This window comes from Macrotis lagotis, chromosome X, assembly GCF_037893015.1.
Source record: "Macrotis lagotis isolate mMagLag1 chromosome X, bilby.v1.9.chrom.fasta, whole genome shotgun sequence".
NCBI classification, from domain to species: Eukaryota; Metazoa; Chordata; class Mammalia; order Peramelemorphia; family Peramelidae; genus Macrotis; species Macrotis lagotis.
In genome coordinates, this window is record NC_133666.1 from 643,385,186 (window position 1) to 643,405,822 (window position 20,637).

General features: G+C 43.0%; 1 protein-coding gene across 1 annotated transcript; it reads left to right on the forward strand.

The window, feature by feature from the left end:
- Nucleotides 1-2,840: 2,840 nt before the first annotated feature.
- On the forward strand, nucleotides 2,841-14,423 carry OCEL1 (occludin/ELL domain containing 1). Its single transcript, XM_074204449.1, has 5 exons — nucleotides 2,841-3,837; nucleotides 9,210-9,391; nucleotides 10,077-10,242; nucleotides 12,159-12,209; nucleotides 12,933-14,423. Exons 1-5 carry the CDS (start codon nucleotides 3,349-3,351, stop codon nucleotides 13,053-13,055), a joined length of 1,011 nt encoding a protein of 336 aa, XP_074060550.1. The 5' UTR covers nucleotides 2,841-3,348; the 3' UTR covers nucleotides 13,056-14,423.
- Nucleotides 14,424-20,637: the final 6,214 nt, after the last annotated feature.

Consider the following 20,637-nt stretch of genomic DNA (forward strand, 5'->3'; position numbering starts at 1 on the left):
TGAGCAACCTCACTCCTCTCACTAAACTGTTGTTTAGTAGTTTTATCAGTTGATTCTTTGTGACCCTATTTGGAATTTTCTTGGCATCTTTGCCAAGCATTTTTGCTGGAATGGTTTGCCATTTCCTTCTCCAGTTCATTTTACAGATGAGGAAATTGAGGCAAACAGGATAAGTGACTTACCCAAGGTCCCACAGGGAATAAATGTGTGGGGTTGGATTTGAACTCAGGAATAGGAGGCTTTATGACTCTAAGCTTGGCACATTATCCACTGTATCACATATCAACTCCCTGACAAACTTTTCTAACATTTCTTTTAAGTCTTCCAAACATAGTACTTAAAAGACCAACCTGGGCTTCATGACCTGAATTCATATCTTGCCTCTGATACATACTAGCTGAACTGGTATAGAGGCAGGGTACCCAGGCAAATGCTAATGTCTTCAAAAAGAAAATATGTGTATTTTTGTGTTCCATTTTAAAAGTAAAATTTAGTTGTTAAATTTTTCAATTCCTAATTTTTAATTTATTCAAAAATATCCTTTATGATTGCTCATTCAATAAATGTTTGCTCTAACAACAAATAAAGTTTCCTGGATGCACACCCTAGTAAAATGTCACATACTTGTGACTAGCTCTGTAATCATGGGCAAATCCCTTAACCTAACAGTATGTCGAGCACCTCTCTGAGTGTAAGTTAAAGATGGGCTGACCATTGGCATTTGTCCATATTGGTTGTTCCTTAAAAGAAATTATAGCTCTGGATCAAAAAAGGATCTCAGGATCTCTTTCAATATGCCATTGGGGATAGAAGATCCCTACACACACACACACACACACACACACACACACACACACACACACACACACACACACACACATACATACACCTGAAGAGATCTTTCCAGAGTCTGCATCTGACATCCCCATCCCTCTTGCTTGTCATCCAAGTCTTTGCTGTGTGCTGGGTTCATTTCAGGGCCTCTTCCTTGTTATTATTTCTTTGAGGAATCAGAATTTATTTTGATGTGTGCAGAGGTCTCTGATCTCAAGAGTAGGGGTAGCCTAATTCACAATCTTGCAAGTCTTTGGTGGTGATGGCAGTGGTGATTTTTTAAAATTTTGTTTCTCAAGTATTAGGCATTTATTTTTTCCCCCTCTCTCCCCACAATTATTTCAAAGAAAAAGAAAAGAAAATCTTTATAACAATTTGTCAAACCAATCAAAAGAAATTCTCAAATTCAATAAATGTGTCTTGATCTTAACCCTGAGTCTACCACTTCTCTGTTGGGTGGTAGGCCATATGTTTCATAAGAGTTCTCCAGAATCATGGTTAATCTTTTCATCAGTCAGAGTTATTAAGTCTTACAAAGCTGTTCAAAGTTAAAATGCTCTTGAAACAATAATTAAGATAATTGAAAAAATATGATTTAATTAAAAAAATAAATTGTTCTATGTTTCTGCTCACTTTCCCCTGCATCAGTTCATCCAAATCTTCTTAGGTTTTTCTGACACCCGACCCTTCATCATTTCTTATAGTCCAACTGCACTTTGTTACATTCATCTATCGTGGTTGGTTCATCCTCTTCCCAAGTGATAAGCACCCTTAATTTGAAGTTCTTTGCCGCCAGAAACAGAACTGCTATAAATATTGGAGTACATTTTTTTCTTCTTTATTTGATCTCTTTGGCAACTCTGGAAATTATTGTAGCAGTTTCCTGATTTACTGTGACTGAGAAGATTTATTTTTTTAGAACCTAACCTGGCCATGAGTCTCTTTATCCTTAATCCTGAAGATCCTCAGATACTAGACACATAGCCTTGGAACTTAGGAGAGCCTGCCAAAAGCTGTGTTTTGTTATGAAAGGAGACCTTCGGGTTCCCAGGGTCACCTCCACAAGTTAGTAGACATCAGAGTACATGAAGGGGGGAGGAGGAGACATCACTCAATCAACAAATATTATTAAGTGGGAAGGGGAGGGGAGGGAGGGAGGAAGAAAGAAAGATGGAAGGAAGAAAGGAAGGAAGAAAAGAAGGAGGAAAGAAAGAAAGAAAGAAAGAGAGAGAGAAAGAAAGAGAGAAAGAGAGAAAGAAAGAGAGAAAGAAAGAGAAAGAAAGAAAGAAAGAAAGGAAGGAAGGAAGGAAGGAAGGAAGGAAGGAAGGAAGGAAGGAAGGAAGGAAGAAAAAGAAAAAAGAAAGAAAGAAGGAAGGAAGGAAGGAAGGAAGGAAGAGGAAGGAAGACTATTAGGTGATGATTATTCCAGGGTCTGTATTTCCAAAGCCACTCCTGCTGTCTGTATGTGTAGCCCAATCCCATGTCCCCATGTCCCTTCATAAATCTCTGCCCTTTTGCCCCACGCACTCTCCTGTCCACACGTCCTCTGTTCTTTTGTGCCAGTCTCTCACTAGTGGGTGTGACCTGTCTTCTTGCAGCTCCCCCACTTCCTTGTGCCGCTGCATCCCCAAAGTCCCAGGTCCTTTTCTCCCTCTCTCCCCATCTTCCTTTGTCCCCGTGGCCCTGCGTCCATAGTGTGGGAGTCCTGGCCGACATCCTGGCTCCTGACTTTCCCTGTGATCCCTGGAGATTTTGGCTGAGGCCAGGCTCCCAGGAGAGCTTGCCTGCCAGGCCTCCCTCCCTCAACCTGCCCCTCCTTCCCCGACTGCCTGGGTTCTCAGCCGTTGCAGAAGGCTGGGTTGGGGGTGGAGGCAGGGAAGGAGCCTGGTTAATGTATAACTGGCTCCAGCTTTTGTCCAGGAGAGACCCACAGAGCAGGCCCGGACGCCCAGGACTGTGCGGCCCAGCCAGGCTTAGGGCCTCCACCCCAGGCCGTTCAGGTAACAGGCCTAGCCCCTCCCAATTAGTGGAGAAAGGGGCAGGAGCCTATGCTGGTGGGCCTGCCCGCCACCTTGCCCTCTGGGGACTAGAGGAGGTGCCCCAGAGAGCCACCAGCAGTCCACACTCAGTCTGGGGGTAGTTCCTTCCCCCCAGCTCTAGGCTGGGGGGAGGGGAAGGGGGAAAGGGAGAGGGAACAGGAAGCTACTGGGTAGGGGGCGCCCCCAGGACCGAGCCTCTGAAGGGGCCACTTCCAAGCAGCCATCAGAAGAAAACCTTAGAGAAAGCGGACTCTTGGACTTCCTGTCCAGGTCCGCCTGGTCCAGTGGAAGGAGCTGGGGGAGGGGGTATGGGTAATGACAGCGCTTCCTTCCCCCAAAGCCTTCCCTGTTCTGTAGAGGTTCCTGAACCCAGGTCTGGCAGTACAGAGGGACTCCACTTTTGCTATTTCAGTTAACCTGAAAGGCCCCAGGCTCAGGGTGCAGAGAGCCTCTGAGTCTAAGTTAGCAGAGGACCATGCAAACAAGAGTCAAATATGGGAATATACACAAAGCTACTGCCAGGCCTCCTCAGCCGCAGACTCAGGAAAGGCAGGAGGGGCAAAGCCATTCACGTGGTCTCTGCTCCCATCCCCACCATTCTGTTTCTCAGGTGGCAGGTCTAGTCTACAGTGCCCATGCCCCGCAGAGAGATGAAGGCAAGCCCCCAGGGGCCAGGAGGGGTATAGCCAGAATCAAATACTCTATGGGAGAGGAGTTGAGGCGACCCCCACCTGCCCAATCAATCCAGGGCATTCAGAGCTCCGGCCAAAGCTCACGAGGACTGGGCTCCTCTCCCAGAATCCCTGCTAGTCTTCTAAGGTCAACTCAGACCATCACTCCTGACCACCACTTTGTCCCACATGCCGGGAAGAAGTTTCTCGAGAAAGACAAGAGAGGGGTCCCAAAGGGCTCTAGCAACCCAACCATCACCTACTGCTTGCCTGCCAGCCCCAAGAACCCTGGGGTAAGTCCTTGGCTCCCAGAGATGGGGTTCCCTGTGCAAGAACAAGCAATGAGTGGGAATAAGTTAAGAGAGAATAGAGGAAGTAGAGGAAGAGTCAAGGTATGTGGGCACAGGAGTGAGACTGAGGTCTGGGGGAATGAGTGAGGCAGACGTGGACAGAGATGTGGGCATATAGGGGCGCTTAGCTGGCACAGTGGATAGAGCACCGGCCCTGGAGTCAGGAGGACCTAAGTTCAAATCCAGCCTCAGACACTTCATAATTATCTAGCTGTGTGGCCTTGAGCAAGCTACTTAACCCCATTGCCTTGTAAAAACCTAATAAATAGATAAATAAATAAATAAATAAACAAATACAGGGGATGATGTGAGAGAGTGGGAACAGGAGAAGATAGGAGTCTGTGGACATCAAAGGACTTGGGTGAAGAGTCTGGGCTCAGGGAAGGAGACTGGTATAATGATATGGCATCTATGGACATAGGGAATCTCTGGGTATAGAAGACTTTGGGGACATAGGGGACAGGCTGTGTGAACACAGAGAGACTGGGACAGATAGACACCAGCCTGCTTTCCTCCCATCTCTTTTCTTCAAGGAGCTTCCTTCTATAATCATGCCTTCTCTCCTTCAATTTCTCCTTTTCTTCTGGCTTGTTCCTTGTTGCCTGCAAAAATGCCTAGGACTCCATCCTTTAAAACCTTCACTTGGCCCTACCATCCCCTCAAGCTATCCTCCCTTTCCCAGACAAACCTTAGGAAGAATTATTTACACTCCACATCTCCATAAACCCAAGGTTCTTTTCTCCAACCTCATCCTCTTTAGCTTCTCTGTGGCCTTTGCTGCTGACTGCCATACCTTGCCTCCTGGACACTCTCCCCTTCCTGGGTTTTCATGACACTACCCTTCTTGTTTCTTCTCCTACATTTCTGGACAATCCTTCTTAGTTTCGTTTGCTGGATCAGTATCTACCTCCTATCCCTTTAAGGGTACAGCAAGCTTCTGTCCTGGACCCACTTCCCCCCTCTTTCAATACTATCTCTCTTTGCAATGGATTCAATGATCATTTCCATACCCAGAGATTCCATGATTCCCAGCTCTATATAACTGTAATGTTCACTCTGAGCTTCAGCTGCCTGACATTTTTCTCATAAACCTCTCCAACTCAATATATTGAAAACAGAACTCATTATGACCTGCCCACCTTTTACCCAGGCCAGCTAAGTGGAACAATGGAAAAGAACCCAGACTTGAAGTTAGGAAGACTTATCTCTTGAGTTCAAATTTGACCTCAGACACTAACTAGCTGTGTGATCCTGGGCAAATCATTTAACCCTGTTTGACTCAGTTTCCTCATCTGTAAAACAAACTGAAGAAGGAAATAGCAAATCATTTTGCCAAGAAAACCCTAAATGGAGTCACAGAAAGTTGGACATGACTGAAAAATGATTCAACCACAGCAGAAACATTTTCATTCATATCCACCCTTTCACCAACCTCATGTCATCATGGTGGATGGAATGAAATGAGCACTGGTTCTGAAGTCAGATGACCAGACTCTGATCTTAATTCTGACCCTTACTACTCATGTGACCTTAGGTAAGTCACAACTTCCCTAGGTTTCAATGACCTCATCTTTTAAAATGAGGGAATTGGAGGCCCTTTCCAGCTCTAAATCTTTGATCCTATGATGTTTTCTCTTCTCTTGTCCCCTATTTTCAATTAGTTGCCAGGAACTCTCTATTCTGTCATCACAAAAATCACCATTTCCTTCTTTACAATTCCACAATCAACAATTATCCCTCCATCATCTCTCACCTGTAAAATTGTAGTTTTCTCCTAATTGGTCTCCCTGCCTCCAGTCTCTCCACTCCACAATCCTTCCTCCACATAGATGTCAAAATAATATTCCTCAGGTACAGGTTTGACTGTCTCATTCCCTTCCCTTCAAACCTTCAGTGACTCCCTATTACCTCCAGTATAAAAATATAAACAACATTGCCTAATATTAGGACCCCCACATTCTCTCTCTAGACTATCTATGGACTTATTTCTTATTGCCTTTTTCATAAAAGATATATCACAGTCATATGGGACCACTCACTGTTTCCTGAAATTCCCCTGCCATCTTGTACAGGTGGACTGCCCCCATGCTTGGTATCAGTGCCTTCTCTACCTCCCTAAGCCCTTCTCTTCTTTCAGGACCGGGTTCAGGTGACACCTCCTCCATGCAGCCTTCCCAGGATCCCCCATCCACTCCTTCAGATTTTCCTAGATCACTTGGCTCTCTTCTCTGCTTTTATCTTGTGTATTTAACTCTATGTACTTTATAGCATATTCCTGTGTGCATGTTGTAGCTCCTCCAGTAGAATGTAAGTGTCAGGAGGATAGGGACTATGTCACATCTCAGCTAGCACAAAGATCAGGGTTTTAGATAGAGTAACTATTGAAGGGGCGGCTAGGTGGCGCAGTGGATAAATCACCGGCCCTGGAGTCAGGAGTACCTGGGTTCAAATCCGGTCTCAGACACTTAATAATTACCTAGCTGTGTGGCCTTGGGCAAGCCGCTTAACCCCATTTGCCTTGCAAAATCTTAAAAAAAATAAATAAATAAAGTAACTATTAAAAAATATTTGATGAATGAATGGATGAAAGGGATCTTCAGTCTCAGAGAAGAATTTAGAGTATGTGAGCATGGAAAAGGGACAGTGGGAGGAAATAGTCTCTAAACATAGTAGGGCAGGGCCTCCTGTCATGTATAGGCAACAGGAGAGACGATATGTAGGTACCAGTGGGTGTACGCTTTGGGGTATCCAGGATATGTGATGATTACAAGGAGCATCCATTATGTTGGCATGAGAGACTTGGGATCTGACGTGATCTTGGGTAAGTCACAACTTGCTGGTAGAGTTGATGTGTAGGTTCTAGTAGGACTGACAAGAGATGTGGGCATTGGGGTATTCAGAGTATGGACTGATCCATTTTGTTGGCATGAGAGACTTGGGACATGATGTGACTTTGCGTAAGTCACAACTTCATAATGCAGTAAAATACTGTGGGCAATGGCATTGTGCTGACATGGGGGTATGTATTGTGTGGGCCAACAGATGATCAGTGAATGTGAATGTGGGGGAGATGGAGTCTGTGGATAAAAGAGGATTTTTTTTTTTAATTTTTGCAAGGCAATGGGGGTTAAGTGATTTGCCCAAGGCCACACAGCTAGGTAATTATTAAGTGTCTGAGGCTGGATTTGAACTCAGGTCCTCCTGACTCCAGGGCCAGTGCTCTATCCACTGTGCCACCTAGCCACCCCACCTATTTTCACTTAATTGCCTGGAACTCTCTATTCTGTCATCACAAAAATCACCATTTCCTTCATTACAATTCTACCATCAACAAGAAGAGACAAAATATGAGTCCCTAGAGGGACAAATGTGTGGTCATAAAAGAAACTGGATATATGGGTACAGTGAGGCACAAAGTCTATGGGTACAGGAAGGACAGTATTTGTAGGCACTGGTTTGTGGGAACACAGAAGGGTTGGTCTATATGGGCACAGGGGTTGTCTTCTTATACATAACAGAGGGGTACAATTAGTGAGTATAGGACAAGGCTGGGGTTGGTGAGGAGAATAAGAATGCGATGATGTCTGGGCAAAAGTTGGGGCAAGGGGAATGATACCTAGGAACACGAGGAGAGACACTTAGGAATAAGGGAAGATGGGATCTAAAGACACAAGGAACAGGACAGAGTCTGTAGGCACAGGAAGGAGAACGTTTGTTGGGTTGTGGATGCAAGGACAATGGAGGCTTTGGGAATAGAAGGAATGCACTCCGTGAGCACAGAGAACCATCCAGGAGGGAGGCAAGGGAAACGGAGTGTCTTGATGTGGAAAGGAATGGGAATGGGGCAAAGGGGTAAATCCTAGGGAGATCTCTGAGTCATGTGGTAGGAGTTGGACGTGAGTATAGAAGTCATTGAGGATAATAGCGTGGATAAAGGAGGGTGGAGGGCAAGGACCCAGAGTAAATGGGCACCTGGGAAAAGGAGGCAAGAAGACCCTGGGTAAAGCAGAAGATGGGGTTTGTGGGCACAGTAAGTATGCCTAGAATAGAGTGCATGAGTGGATGAAGCAGGCTTTGGTGGGCCCAGCAAAGGATCTTGGATCTCTTGAATGTGTGAGCAGGGGGAGGGTTTTGTATATGTGGCAACAAAGGGGAGTTAGATCTGAGAGATAAAGGTTTAACTAGCTCTGTCCCCTATCTTCTCTCCCCTACTTCTCTGGATAGCAAATGGTCAGTGGAAAGAACACTGAATGAGGGGCAAGAGACCTGGATTCAAATCAACTCTGCAACTTCACAATATTATCTGAGGCTAATCACTTCCCCTCTCTGGGCCCCTGTCTCCTCGTTTATAAAATGACAGAGATGAGTTAAAGAGTCTCTGTGCTTCATTCTAGTCCTAAGGCCTAGGATTCTAAGATCCAGCTGGTGCTGGGGCTGGGGTACTTAGCGATCAGGGTCTCAGGCCTAGAGTCAGGAAGACCCACCATTCAAAGTCTGTCTTAGAAATTTATCAGGGGCAGGTAGGTGGTGCAGTGGATAGAACATCAGCCCTGGAGTCAGGAGGACCTGGGTTTAAATCCAGCTTCAGACACTTAACAGTATCTGTATGACCCTGGGCAATTCACTTAACCCCAACTGCCTCAGTAAGAAAGAAAGAGAAAGAAAAGAAAGGAAGGAAGGAACAAAGGAAGAAAGAGAAAGGAAGGAAAGAAGAAACAAAGAGAAGAAAAAGAAAGAAAGAAAGAAATACAAAGGAAGAGAGAAAGAGAATAAAGAAAGGAAGAGAGAAAGAATGAAAGAAAGAAGAAAGTGGGCAAGTCACTTCTCTAATTCTGTTTCCTCATCTATAAAATTGGACTAATAATAATATCTCTCTCACAGGGTTGTTGTGAAGAGATAGTATTGATAAAGTTCTTTGCAAATATTAATCAATAGTCAACCAACATTTATTAAATAGCTACTATGTAAAATGAAGAAGACATTCCCTGTCCTCAAGATGCTTACCATCTAATAGAGGAAGGTAACACACAAAAAAGGATGAGGGAGATACTTGATGTGGGGCATAACACACTGAAGTGATATGTAAATATTTATTATTGTGGTTATTTCTGGGTGTTCTTTCTCTGCTCCCCCAAAGTCCTTTGTGAATGAAACCCCTCCTCCCAAAGTAGCTAATATGAGCAGTGACTGATCTCAGATCTGGAATTTGGGGAGACTAAAGTGAGGGATTCTGAGTCCCAGAAGGGCTTGGCCCCCCTTTATTCTCACAGGATCCACCCCACCTCTCATTTGTTCTCCTTCTGCCCCAACCCTAGGTTTGGAGTCAGCACCAGCAGAAGAGACCCAAGAAGATTGTGTTTGAAGATGAGCTTCCTCTCAGGAGCACTGAGGTGACTCCTGGGTTGGGTCCTAAGCCAGACAAAGGCTCCACAGTGTCTGGCCCAGTCCTTAACATTGGACCCACCCCCCAGCCTCAGTTGATACCTGGCTATGTGTTGTAAGTCTACCTTTTGGGGAGCAGTAGGGATAAATGGGGGAAACACGGGGAGAGAAGTTTCTAGGCAAGAGTTCCTGGGGGGTAGGGGGTGGAATCATGGGGAAGGGATAAGGGATATCAAGGATCTCAAGGTTTTAGTGGAGTAATCATTAGAAAGTCCTTGGGCCAAGGTTATTGGAGGAACACAGGGGTGTGGATGTCAGGGGACCTTGAAGAAAGACCATTTGGGGATGCTTTAGGAAGACTGGGAAACCCCTAAGCAAAGGGTTCTCATGGGAGAGATAGAAAGTTCTTTGAGGGTCCTTGGTCTGGGAATGGTTTCCACTTTTGTAAGATGGATGGGTAAGACTTCTTCAAGGAAAAACCCCTCTCAGATCCCCAATGCCAACTATCTCAGCCCTGCTTCAATCTTCTCCAAGCCCCTAAATTGAGGACGTAACAGTTTGTGGGTCTGTGTACTTTTCTGCAAAAGGACCAGTATTTCTTTGTGTCCATTAAATATGAAAAGGAAAGAGCCCAGAGTTAAAAGATTCCAGAAGTCTGGGGTTTTTGTGTCTTGCCTTGGCTCCATTGCTGACTATGTAACCTTGGATAAGTCACTGCCACACAAAAGTTCTGGTTATGGGCTCAGTGCGGGCCTGCTTTGATCCCAGGCTGAGTCCCTGATGGGTTCCTCTTCTGCTAGGAGATACCCAGCAATCTGCAATGAGGTGGAGAGGCGCCGCTACAAGTTTGTGTTTCAAGACCAACATGCCGAGTACCAGGAGCTCCGCCAGGAAGTGACCACAGCCATGGCCAAGTTTCAAGAGCTGGAGGCCCTACTGGCTACATTGCCCCAGCCAGGCTGCAAAGTCAGTGCCTTCCCTAAATGACTCCCAAAGATTCAGGGCTCCCTCTCTGGACCCAAATGACCCGTCATTCTCCACCCTCCTCTCTAACCATTCCTGGCCAAATCTGCCACCTCCAAGGAGCCATCTAGGATTAACCCCACCTGACTCAACATGACTACAACCTGCAGGTGGAGGGCAAAAGACAGGGACATGGCCCCCTTCACTGGAGAACTCTGTTTAGAGTAGGGAGACTCAGCCCTTACCCTAGAGAGTTTCTGGTTTTGGGGGAGAGAGAGTGGCTCCCAGTCTAAAGAGAAGGAAAATGGAATATTCAGATAAGACATAGCCATGAGGTCCAGTTGGGACTAATCATGGAAGGCTACCTAAAGAACATGGGCTTGGGGCCAGCCATGGGCAGAGAGGAAGGGGGAAAGGGGGAGGGGGTGGGTATACCTAGAGAACTTGGGTCGGCCTGTGTACTTAGGAGGAGCCTCTATGGCCATCAGAAGGTCAAGGTCAGAGTCTGGCCTGCTCAGGAATCCAATCCAATCAGAGAGGCTTGTGAGGAGGGGACAGGGTTGGGCCTTCCTGTTTTAGTGGGAGGGAGAATGTGGGTAGGGAGGAGGGCAGGAGAGCAGGTGGGAGATCAAAACAACAAAAGTTCCCAAATCCTACTTCCTTCCCAGAGGAGGCATCGCCCAGAACAGAGGAGGAAAGTGGGTAGAGAAGTGGCTTAGAGAAATTTCTCACTTAGGAATTTTGGCTCATGCCTAGAGGGTCTTGGGGGGGCAGAACTTGACTTTTTTGGGGTCCCCAGTCTCTGGTCAAATGCAATCAGTCCCTTGATGGGGGTCCTGGTACTACTGGAACCCTGCCTCCAAGCTGGGATGCAGACTTTCATGTAGCCAGGGAGGAAGGGCGGGAGAAGGGAGGTAGGCAGGGGGTCATCCTCTCAGCCTGACCTGGATGGGGGGAGGAAGCTGGTGCAGACGTGATCCAGAACCACATGTGCTTCCACAGGCTCAGCACTCATTCCCTCTACTCTCTCCTCTCCCAGCCCTGCAATGCTGCAAAAGAAAACTTTCTCAGGCGACTTTCTATATCCAGTCTCAGGGTCTTTGCCCTGGCTATGCCTCATGCCCGGAATGCTCTCCTTCCTCACCTCTTCTTCCTGGCTTCCCTGGTTTCCTTTAAGACTCAGGAGTCAGGGGGCAGCTAGGTAGCACAGTGGATAGAGCACCAACTCTGGAGTCAGTAGGACCTGAGTTCAAATGTGACCTCAGACACTTAGTATTTACCCATCTATGTGACCTTGGGCAAGTCACTTAACCCCACTGCCTTGGAAAAACCAAAAAATAAAAGAAGACTCAGGAGTCAGGAGGACCTGGATTCAAATCTAGCCTTACTCACTAAACCTTATTGCCTTACAAAAACAAACAAAAAAAGACTTAGCTAAAAGTCCACTCTCTTGGGAAGACCTTTCTCAGGTCTCTCCCTACTCATGCCTTTCCTCTGAAATTGCCTCCCATTTACACTGGATGCATCATGTTTGTACAGTTGTTTGCATGTTGTTGCCCCCCCCCATTAGACTGTAAGCTCCTTGAGGGCAGGGACTGTCTTTTCCCTTTCTTTGTATCCCCAGAGATTAACTCAGAACCTGGGACATAGTAGGAACTTAATAAATGGTTATTGACTGACTGGAGCAAGGGGGGACTATAGTCTGGGGTCTCCAGGCGGGGGGGTGAGGTGCTGCCCTAACCACAGAAAAAGGCATTCCCCATCATGGGATGACCCAGGGATATAGAGGCCCTTCCAGTCCTCCTATCAACCCAGGCAGGCTTCCTGGATTGTTAGGTGAAAAGCAGATAAGATGGCAGTAGATGAAGATCCTAGCTCAACTCAGTCTTAGCTATATCCATCTGCCTTCCCCACACCAGGAAGAAGCCCGTCTTGCCTGCATCCGGAGGGAATTTGAGAGGAAGAAGAGGGTAAGTGAGGGACTCCTAGAACCTTTATCAATTCTATAGAACCCTCTATTCTCAATCTAGCCCTCCCCTGATATCCTTTCCCAAAGGCCCTACCAGAAGCCATCCCTCTCTCCCCATGCCTGGGAACCATCCTAAGGTCTTCAGTAGATACCACAGAGTAACAAAGCTGGGAGGGATCAGAAAACTCAAACAGAGCCACATACAGAATCTCTCCTGCTTCACCAGATACCCTAGGGAGCATCTGGATACCCTCATAAGTCAGGAGAAGATTGGAGACAGAGTCGAAACTTTCCCACCTCCAATTCTAGGGCCAACCCTGAAGACCCTGAACAATGAGCAAATAGGATCCATTTTATTTTGTGACCTCACTTTGTAAATACTAGAGTCCTGGTCTGAACAAAAAGAAGGCCAGATTATTGGGAAGCAAGATGACTGTTCAGGCTCCTCCTCTCCTTGGGTCACTTTAGATAGACTTCCTAGAAGAGACAAGGTCAAAGCAACTGTTAATCAAGGAGTTCAGAAAAGAGTTTGGCAAATTGGAAGGACAAAAAGGAGGGAGGAAGGCAGTTATAAATATACATTTTTTAAAAACAGAAATAAATTGACTGGTATTGCAACAGTAAAGGATCAAGTTTAGACTGAATGAGGCACTTTCCCGTCCATCAACATTTGACCAGGTTGAGCACTAACCATGAGGGTTTTATTCTTTCTCCCCAATGGCAGGACCCAGTTTTCCTGGAGAAGCAGACCCGTTGTGACTACCTGAAGAGAAAATTGAAGCACCTTAAAGCACAGATCCGGAAATATGATGAAAAGACTTCCCAAGATGGCTCTGTTTATTTCTGAACTGTATATTGTCCACACCCTGGCTGAAACAACTCAAGTAGAGGGGATAGTATGCTGTTTTGGGATGCCAGGGACTCCCCCCGCTTACTGATAAAGAAGAGGTCTTAGCTAGGCTGAGAACAGTGGTTGCCCCTAAGAACCAGACCAATCTCAGCCCCTACCCCAAATCTGGGGAATATCAGTATTTGAGAAATGAACTCTTTGTGTGAATGTTATTTAGTGACCTGTCTGTGACTGGAGTACAAGTATCTACAGAGAAGAAAATGTTTCTGAGAAGAGGCAACAAGCAAGAACCAGTTAGGCCCTGTGGTGCCATTGGCTTAGTCTAACCCTGGGCAAATCCTTTCTCCTTTGTTTCTTCTTCCTCTCCTTCTGTTTCACTTCTGTTCAAAATGGAGTATGAGGAGATGTGGACTATGTGATCTCACAGGACCCAAATTCAGCTCTGACCTTCTGTAGTCTAAGGACCTTTCTTCTGGTCTCCAAAACTGTATGCTCTATGGGATTCATTCTCTGTTCTAATGTCTTTCCCATTTCCAATATTCCATGTTCTAAGATCTCTCTCAATTCTGAAATTCTGAGTTCTAAGGGTCCTCCAAGCTCTGACATTCTGTGTACTAAGGACACTCCCTGCTCGGACATTTTATGTTTTAAGGATTCCCCCACACACACACCCACAGATTGTTCTGACAATCTAGGTTTTAAAATGTCTCTTAACTGACATTCTTTGTTCTTAGGGTCTTCCTAGCCTCATATTTTCTGTTCTCTGTTCCAAGGGTCCTCTTAGCTCTGACATTCTAAGGACCCTCCCAGCTCTACCCCTTTGCATTTCATTTTCCAAGGAAGACATTAAGGAGAGTGGAGAGAGTTCTGGACTAGAGATCAAGAAAGACTTGGGGCCAAATTGCTTCTCTGACACTTCCTAGCTCTTTGACCAAGGACACATTGAGGAGGTCATAAACCTCAATTTCTTCATCCATAAAATGGTGATAATCATATTAATGCAAGTATTGTCTACCTCATTGGGCTACTGTGAGGCTCAAATGAGTTAATATTTACAAAGTATTTTTCAAATCTTAAAACTCTATAAATAAATATATTATTATTATTGATATTATCATCATTATTACTATTCTTATCACTGTCACAGAATTTTGCTTCCAGAGTGAACACCTGATCACCTCAACCCAATGCAGCTCAGAACTCCTAAACTTCCAACAATCCACCAGATTCAACCTCCTCAGCCTCCACCACAACTTCTGAACGTTTTTGAATGTATAAAATGTAAATACTTCAGAACAGTGTTTTTGAATGTTTAACTACAGAGCAAATAAATTACTGAAATACAAATGTCAAAATATTAAAAACATACTCTCATACAAATTTATGGACCCCAAGTTAAGAATACCTACACAGGAGAAATACAACCAGAAGAAAGATGCAGCTAAATGTAAAGACAACTCACACTAGTGAGTGGAGAGACAAAAAGAGGGACTGGCAGAATTGTTTTTATCACATATCTAAAGGCAACAAGAGACTACATTTCATGTGAACATGTGGTTGTCTACTATTTCAGGTCCTATGATAAATGTGTGCAAAAAGACTGCCATAACAACTTAGGCGTCAACATTGGTTGCAGTGGATAAGAGGCAGAGAAACCTCTACAAGAAATTAAGCTATTCCAAATTAAATCAGCATATGGTTTGGTATTCAATGACTTCAAAACAAAGGTAGGAACAGGTGAGGATAGTGAGAAATAGACTGAAAAACAAGAGTGAGAACATGACTAATATGGAAATCTGTTTAACATGATTGTACATGTAGAACCTTTATCAGATTTCTCACTGTCATAGGGAGGGGAGAGGAAAAGGAGAGAAGAAAAAAATGTGAAACTCAAAATTTTACAAAAAGTGAATGTTGAAAACTTTGCATGTAATTGAAAAAAAATTTTAAAAAGAAAAGAAAAACACAGTTGAGAAATAAGGAATGAGAGATCCCAAGGACATCAAAAAGACCTCAATTGATAGGTACTGGTTAATGCCACAATGAATAGCATACACACCAAAACAAGAAATTAATAATATTTTAGTGAAGAGTATATAATTCTTTTTTTAGGTTTTTGCAAGGCAAATGGGGTTAAGTGGCTTGCCCAAGGCCACACAGCTAGGTAATTATTAAGTGTCTGAGACTGGATTTGAACCCAGGTTCTCCTGACTCCAGGGCCGGTGCTTTATCCACTGTGCCACCTAGCCGCCCCTAAATTTGTTTTTGATATGGGAGTCATTCCTGAATCAGCTAGTTACCTGAATTGATAAAGATCAAAATTAAATCTACAGTCTGACAAACCAAAAGACAATTGGGAGAAGAACTCACTATTTGACAAAAATTATTTGGAAAATTGGAAAATGGTTTGGCAAAAACTGGGCATAGACCCACATCACATGCCCTATTCCAAAATAACGTCGAAAACGGCTACAGGATTTAGGCATAAAGGGCAATATTATAGACCAATTAATAGATCAAGAAATACTCTGTCAGATCTATATAAAGGGGAGAAATTTATGCCCAAACAAGAAATAGAGTATATTATAAATTGCAAGATGGATGATTTTGAGTATATTAAATTTAAAAAGTTTTTGCACTAATAAAACCAGTGCTGCCAAGATTGGAAAGAAAACAGAAAGTCAGAAAACAATTTTCACAGCTAGGGGTTCTGATAAAGGACTCATTTCTAAAATATATAGAGAATTCAATCAAATTTATAAGGTTACAAGCCTTCCCCAACTGATAAATGGTCATAGGATATAGACAGTTTTCAAGAGAAGAAATTAAAGCTATATATAATCATATAAAAAAATACTGCAAATCGTTACTGATTAGAGAAATGCAAATTAAAACAACTAAGAGATACTACCTCACACCTAGCAGATTGACAAAAAAGGAAAACAATCAATGTTCGTGAGGTTGTGGGAGAATTGGGACTTTAATGCACTGTTGGTGGAATTGTAAACTAATCTAACCATTCTGGAGAGCAATATGGAACTTTGCCCCAAAAGCAATAAACCTGATCACACTCTTTGACCCAGCAATTCTAACACTAGGCCTATACTAGAAGAAATCATAAAAAATGAGAAAAGTCCCACATGTTCCAAAATATTCATAGCAGCTCTTTTTGTTATGGCAAAGAATTGAAAATTGAGGGGATACCCATCAATTGGGGAATGGCTGAACAAGTTATGGTGAATGAATGTTATAGAGTACTATTGTTCTGTAAGAAATCATGAATGGGGGGTGGCTAGGTGGCGCAGTGGATAGAGCACTGGCCCTGGAGTCAGGGGTACCTGAGTTCAAATTCGACCTCGGACACTTAATAATTACCTAGCTGTGTGGCCTTGGACAAGCCACTTAACCCCATTGCCTTGCAAAAAAAAAAAAAACACCTTAAAAACCCCCAAGAAATCATGAATGGTTGAACTCTGGAATTTTGGAAACTGATACTGAAGGAAGGGAGCAAAACCAAGAGAACCCTGTACACATTGATAACAATGTTTTGAATTGATCAACTTGAGGGAAGCAGTTCTTCTCAGCAGTTCAGAGAGCTAGAACAACCCAGGGAGACCTGTTATGGACAGCACCATCCACATCCAGACAAAGAAAAACAAAACAAAACAAAACAAAATAAAAAAAAAGAACAAGCTACAGAATCTGAATGAATACTTTGTTCACTTTTTAAAAATTCTCTTATGTTTGTCCTTCCTATCTCATGGTTTTCTTTCTTTTCCCCTTAGTCCTAATTCCTCATACAGAAAATGACTAATATGTAAACAAGTTAAATATAAATGTATATGTACAATGTTCACTAGGGAAGTGGGGTGGGAGGGGAGAGTGGAAGCAGGTCATAAAGAGTTGGTTACAACTGAATGGTGGAACAATAAAATGAGAACAGGAATGACTACTTCCAAAAATAAAAATTAAGCTGAAAACTCAAGTCCCTCAGAGTTTCCAAAAAATTAGGAAAAGCTTCTTTTGCATAGTCAAGAAAAAAAAATCAGTCTGGGAGGGGAAATCCACAGGGTTACTGGACAAAATAGAACTAACTGATATTTACATTCACTTTGAACCAATTAGGACCCAAAAATGACCAAGTAGGTTTAGTCTAAGTATGTACATATGGAATATATATGTGTGAATACATAATGTATGTCTTTATGCACACAGACAGACTAGTTGGGTTCAGAAGGAAACAAGAGGAGGATAGATTGGATTTCCTTCAGGAAATTGTGAAGTTCTTTTAATGATCCCAAACTTCTCCAGGAAACAGACCTTTCGTTTTAATGCCAATTTTTCTACTGGCTTAGTTTTATGACTGTGAGACATGAAATATGGTCTCCAAAGAATTGAAAATGGATATTAATTACATAGGGATACATGGACTGGAACACTGTGCCAAATAGGCAGTTTGCAATGTTTAACCAATGAAGAACTTTAAAGTTCATTACAAAAATAAAGATTGTCATTCAAGGAAATGTGTAATAGAAAAAAAGAAAATAGACTGGTCATGTAATGAGGGCAAGAGATGATAGATAGGAAACCAGCAAATAGCTTGGACCCCTAGAGACAAATGTAAGACTTGGCCAAGAGATGGGCAAATATGGACAGGTGGTGGTCTGCATCATTGGAGGAAACACCCCAAGTGATGGATGAGATCACAGTTTTACTTGAGTAATTAGGTGTAATAATTACTAAAATATCTTCCAGCTCTGACATTCTATCTCCCATGTTCCCGAGACTCTAAAGGACCAAATGTTCAGCTGATAAACACTAAAATCAAGTAAGTGGAGAAGTCAGTGTGGGTCATGGCAGTCATGTAAAAGGTTCCTGAAATAATAATAAAAAAAGAAGAAGAAATTAAAAGTTCCATAAAGGAGGTAGGATTCTTTCTTGGGGAAGGAGACAAGAAGGGAGAGCAGGGAAAGGAAATTCCAGGATTGAGGAAGGGTGCAGCAGCTTGAAGATCATTTGGTGTAGGTGGAAGTGAGTGGGGATGCCACCAATACTATGTGCTTGGTAGAGTTGCCTGACCTCTCTCGTCCTCCATCAAACAGAAAAAAAGGAAGGCATGGGGCAGGAGGAAACTAGAACCTAATTCTTCATTTTAATAGAGAAAATTGAATAATTCAAACCGATGCCTCCTGCTAACAATATATTTTTGATCTATATGGCAGATTGTGGGTCAGTTGAGTGTTTTGGAAATTTCCTAGCCTACAGAAGGTAACCAATGGAGAATCCTTCTTGCCCTTCCTCCCCTTTCTTCACTTCACATAGCTCCTTCCCCTATTCCCCACTCTGTGCCGGACATGAATCAGTGTCATCCCTCATACTGAAAGAATGATGCAAGGGTCTGACCCAAGAAGAACTTAACCTACTTTTCCTAAACTGCCGGGGATGACTTCAAGGTTCTAAGGTCTGGTTTAAATTCCTGCCACCTCCTGACAGGATGGGAACAAAGGATTTAAAGTGAGGACAGACAAAGTGGAAGTCCTTTTGGAGTGAAAGCAAAGAAGATGGAGGTGAAGGAAGCAAAGGGTAGGAGGTGAAGGGTCTCATCTCAGCTCAGATTCTAAACTCTTTCCATGTCTCTTATGCTCTTTGCCAGGAAGACTAGCCTTCATCTGGATAATTCACCTTTTCAGGCTTCCTAAATGAGGTGAGCTGTTTTTCAGGAAACTCAAGAATAAAAACACCTGGAAGAAATCTCCATTCAGCACAAACATCTGGGAAAATTGGAAAACAACTTGGCAGAAAAAAGGTTTAGAACAGCCTTTTACACTATATATATATAATGTGTATATATACACATTATATATATATATATATATGTATATATATATATACACATATATGTATATATGTGTATATATATACATATATATATAGTAAGTTCCAAATGGATCTATGACAGCTATAACAGGTCACATCAGAAAAAAGACAAGTGAATGAATACTTTCCATAAATAAGTGGAGAGTTCTAAATCAAACAAGGAATAGAAATGATCATATAAGAGAAAATGGACAATTTCTTTTTTTTTTTAAAGAAAGATTTTACTTATTTTGAGTTTTACAATTTTTCCCCCATTCTTGCTTCCCTCCCCCCACAGAAGGCATTCTGTTAGTGTTGACATTGGTTCCATGTTATACATTGATCTCAGTTGAATGTCATGACAGATATCATAAGATGGACAATTTCAATGGCATAAAATTTTAATATGAATAAAATTAATATAGCTAGGAGAAGAAGGAAAACTGTCTGTGGGGTATATGTGACCCTGCCCTTGGGGACTCTTCATTGAGAGGGGTGACCTGGTCCCTCCCTTCAGAAGTCTGTAATTTGAGGGGCAGACAAAGGTCCATTCTCTTTGGAGTGGCAGCTCCCAGTCTCTGAACTTAAGGTCTGGAGGAAAAATATGGCTCTTGTCTTTAGAGAGCCCTAGTGGGAGGAGGCAGTATGGTGCTTCACAGCATGAGGAAGAGTTCACATTTGCAACCATGCCTAAAGGGCTATAAAGCTGTACATATCTTTTGACCCAGAAATCCCAAAGAATAATACTAAAAAAATAGAAATTTGAAACTGAAATGATGCCCATCAGATGGAGAATGGCTGAATAAGTTGTATTTATGATTGTTATGTATTACTATTGTGCTACAAGGAATGATACATGGTTTCAGAAAATCCTGGGAAGACTTATATGAACGGATACAAAAGAAAAGAACAGAACCAGAGTAACAGAACAGAAGCAATACTGTATCATGATCAGTTGTAAATGACTTAGCTATTCTCAACAATTCAATGATCCAAGAGAATTCTGAAGGACCTAATTTTGAAAAATACTATCCAGAAAAAGAACTGATGGAATTTGAATGCAAATCAAAGCATATACTTTTTTAAAACTTTATTTTTTCTTTGGTCTGTATTCTCTTCTGCAACACGGCTAATGTGTGGAAGTATGTTTCGCATGATTGAACAGGTATAATCTATAGCAAGTTATTTGCTTCTCAATGGGGGGTAGGTGAGAGAAAGGGAATTAGAAAACTTAAAAATTATAAAAAGTAAATGTCAAAATTATTTTTGCATGTAATTGATTAAAAGGTAAAATAAAAACATTCTCAAAAAACAAAATACATAATAAAAAAGAAGGAATGTTCAGTGAGAGCAGAAATCATTGCTCTTCTTTTTAGGGAGCCAACCCTGCCCCAGGGCCCTAGGTCTATAGCAGAGAAATTAATTTGTGCTGTCCTTTTGTACTGAGAATACTTGGGGTAACTGGGGAAAAGAGTTGAGGGCGGGGAACAGGAGGGTAATGGTAAAGGTTTCCTGGAGAAAGAAGGTTTTAGCCCATGAAACACTACTTGGTGAGGATGTTTCCTGTTCCATAAGGCAGGGCAGGAAGTCTTAAGGAAGCTCATACTTGGAATCACATCCCAGTAAGAGCCCCCCTAAGCTGGAAGAGGCTCCAGAGATTACCTTGTCCTGTCATCCTGCTAATGCTCCCTCATGCCAGAATGTGGGACCTCTGAGAGAGGGG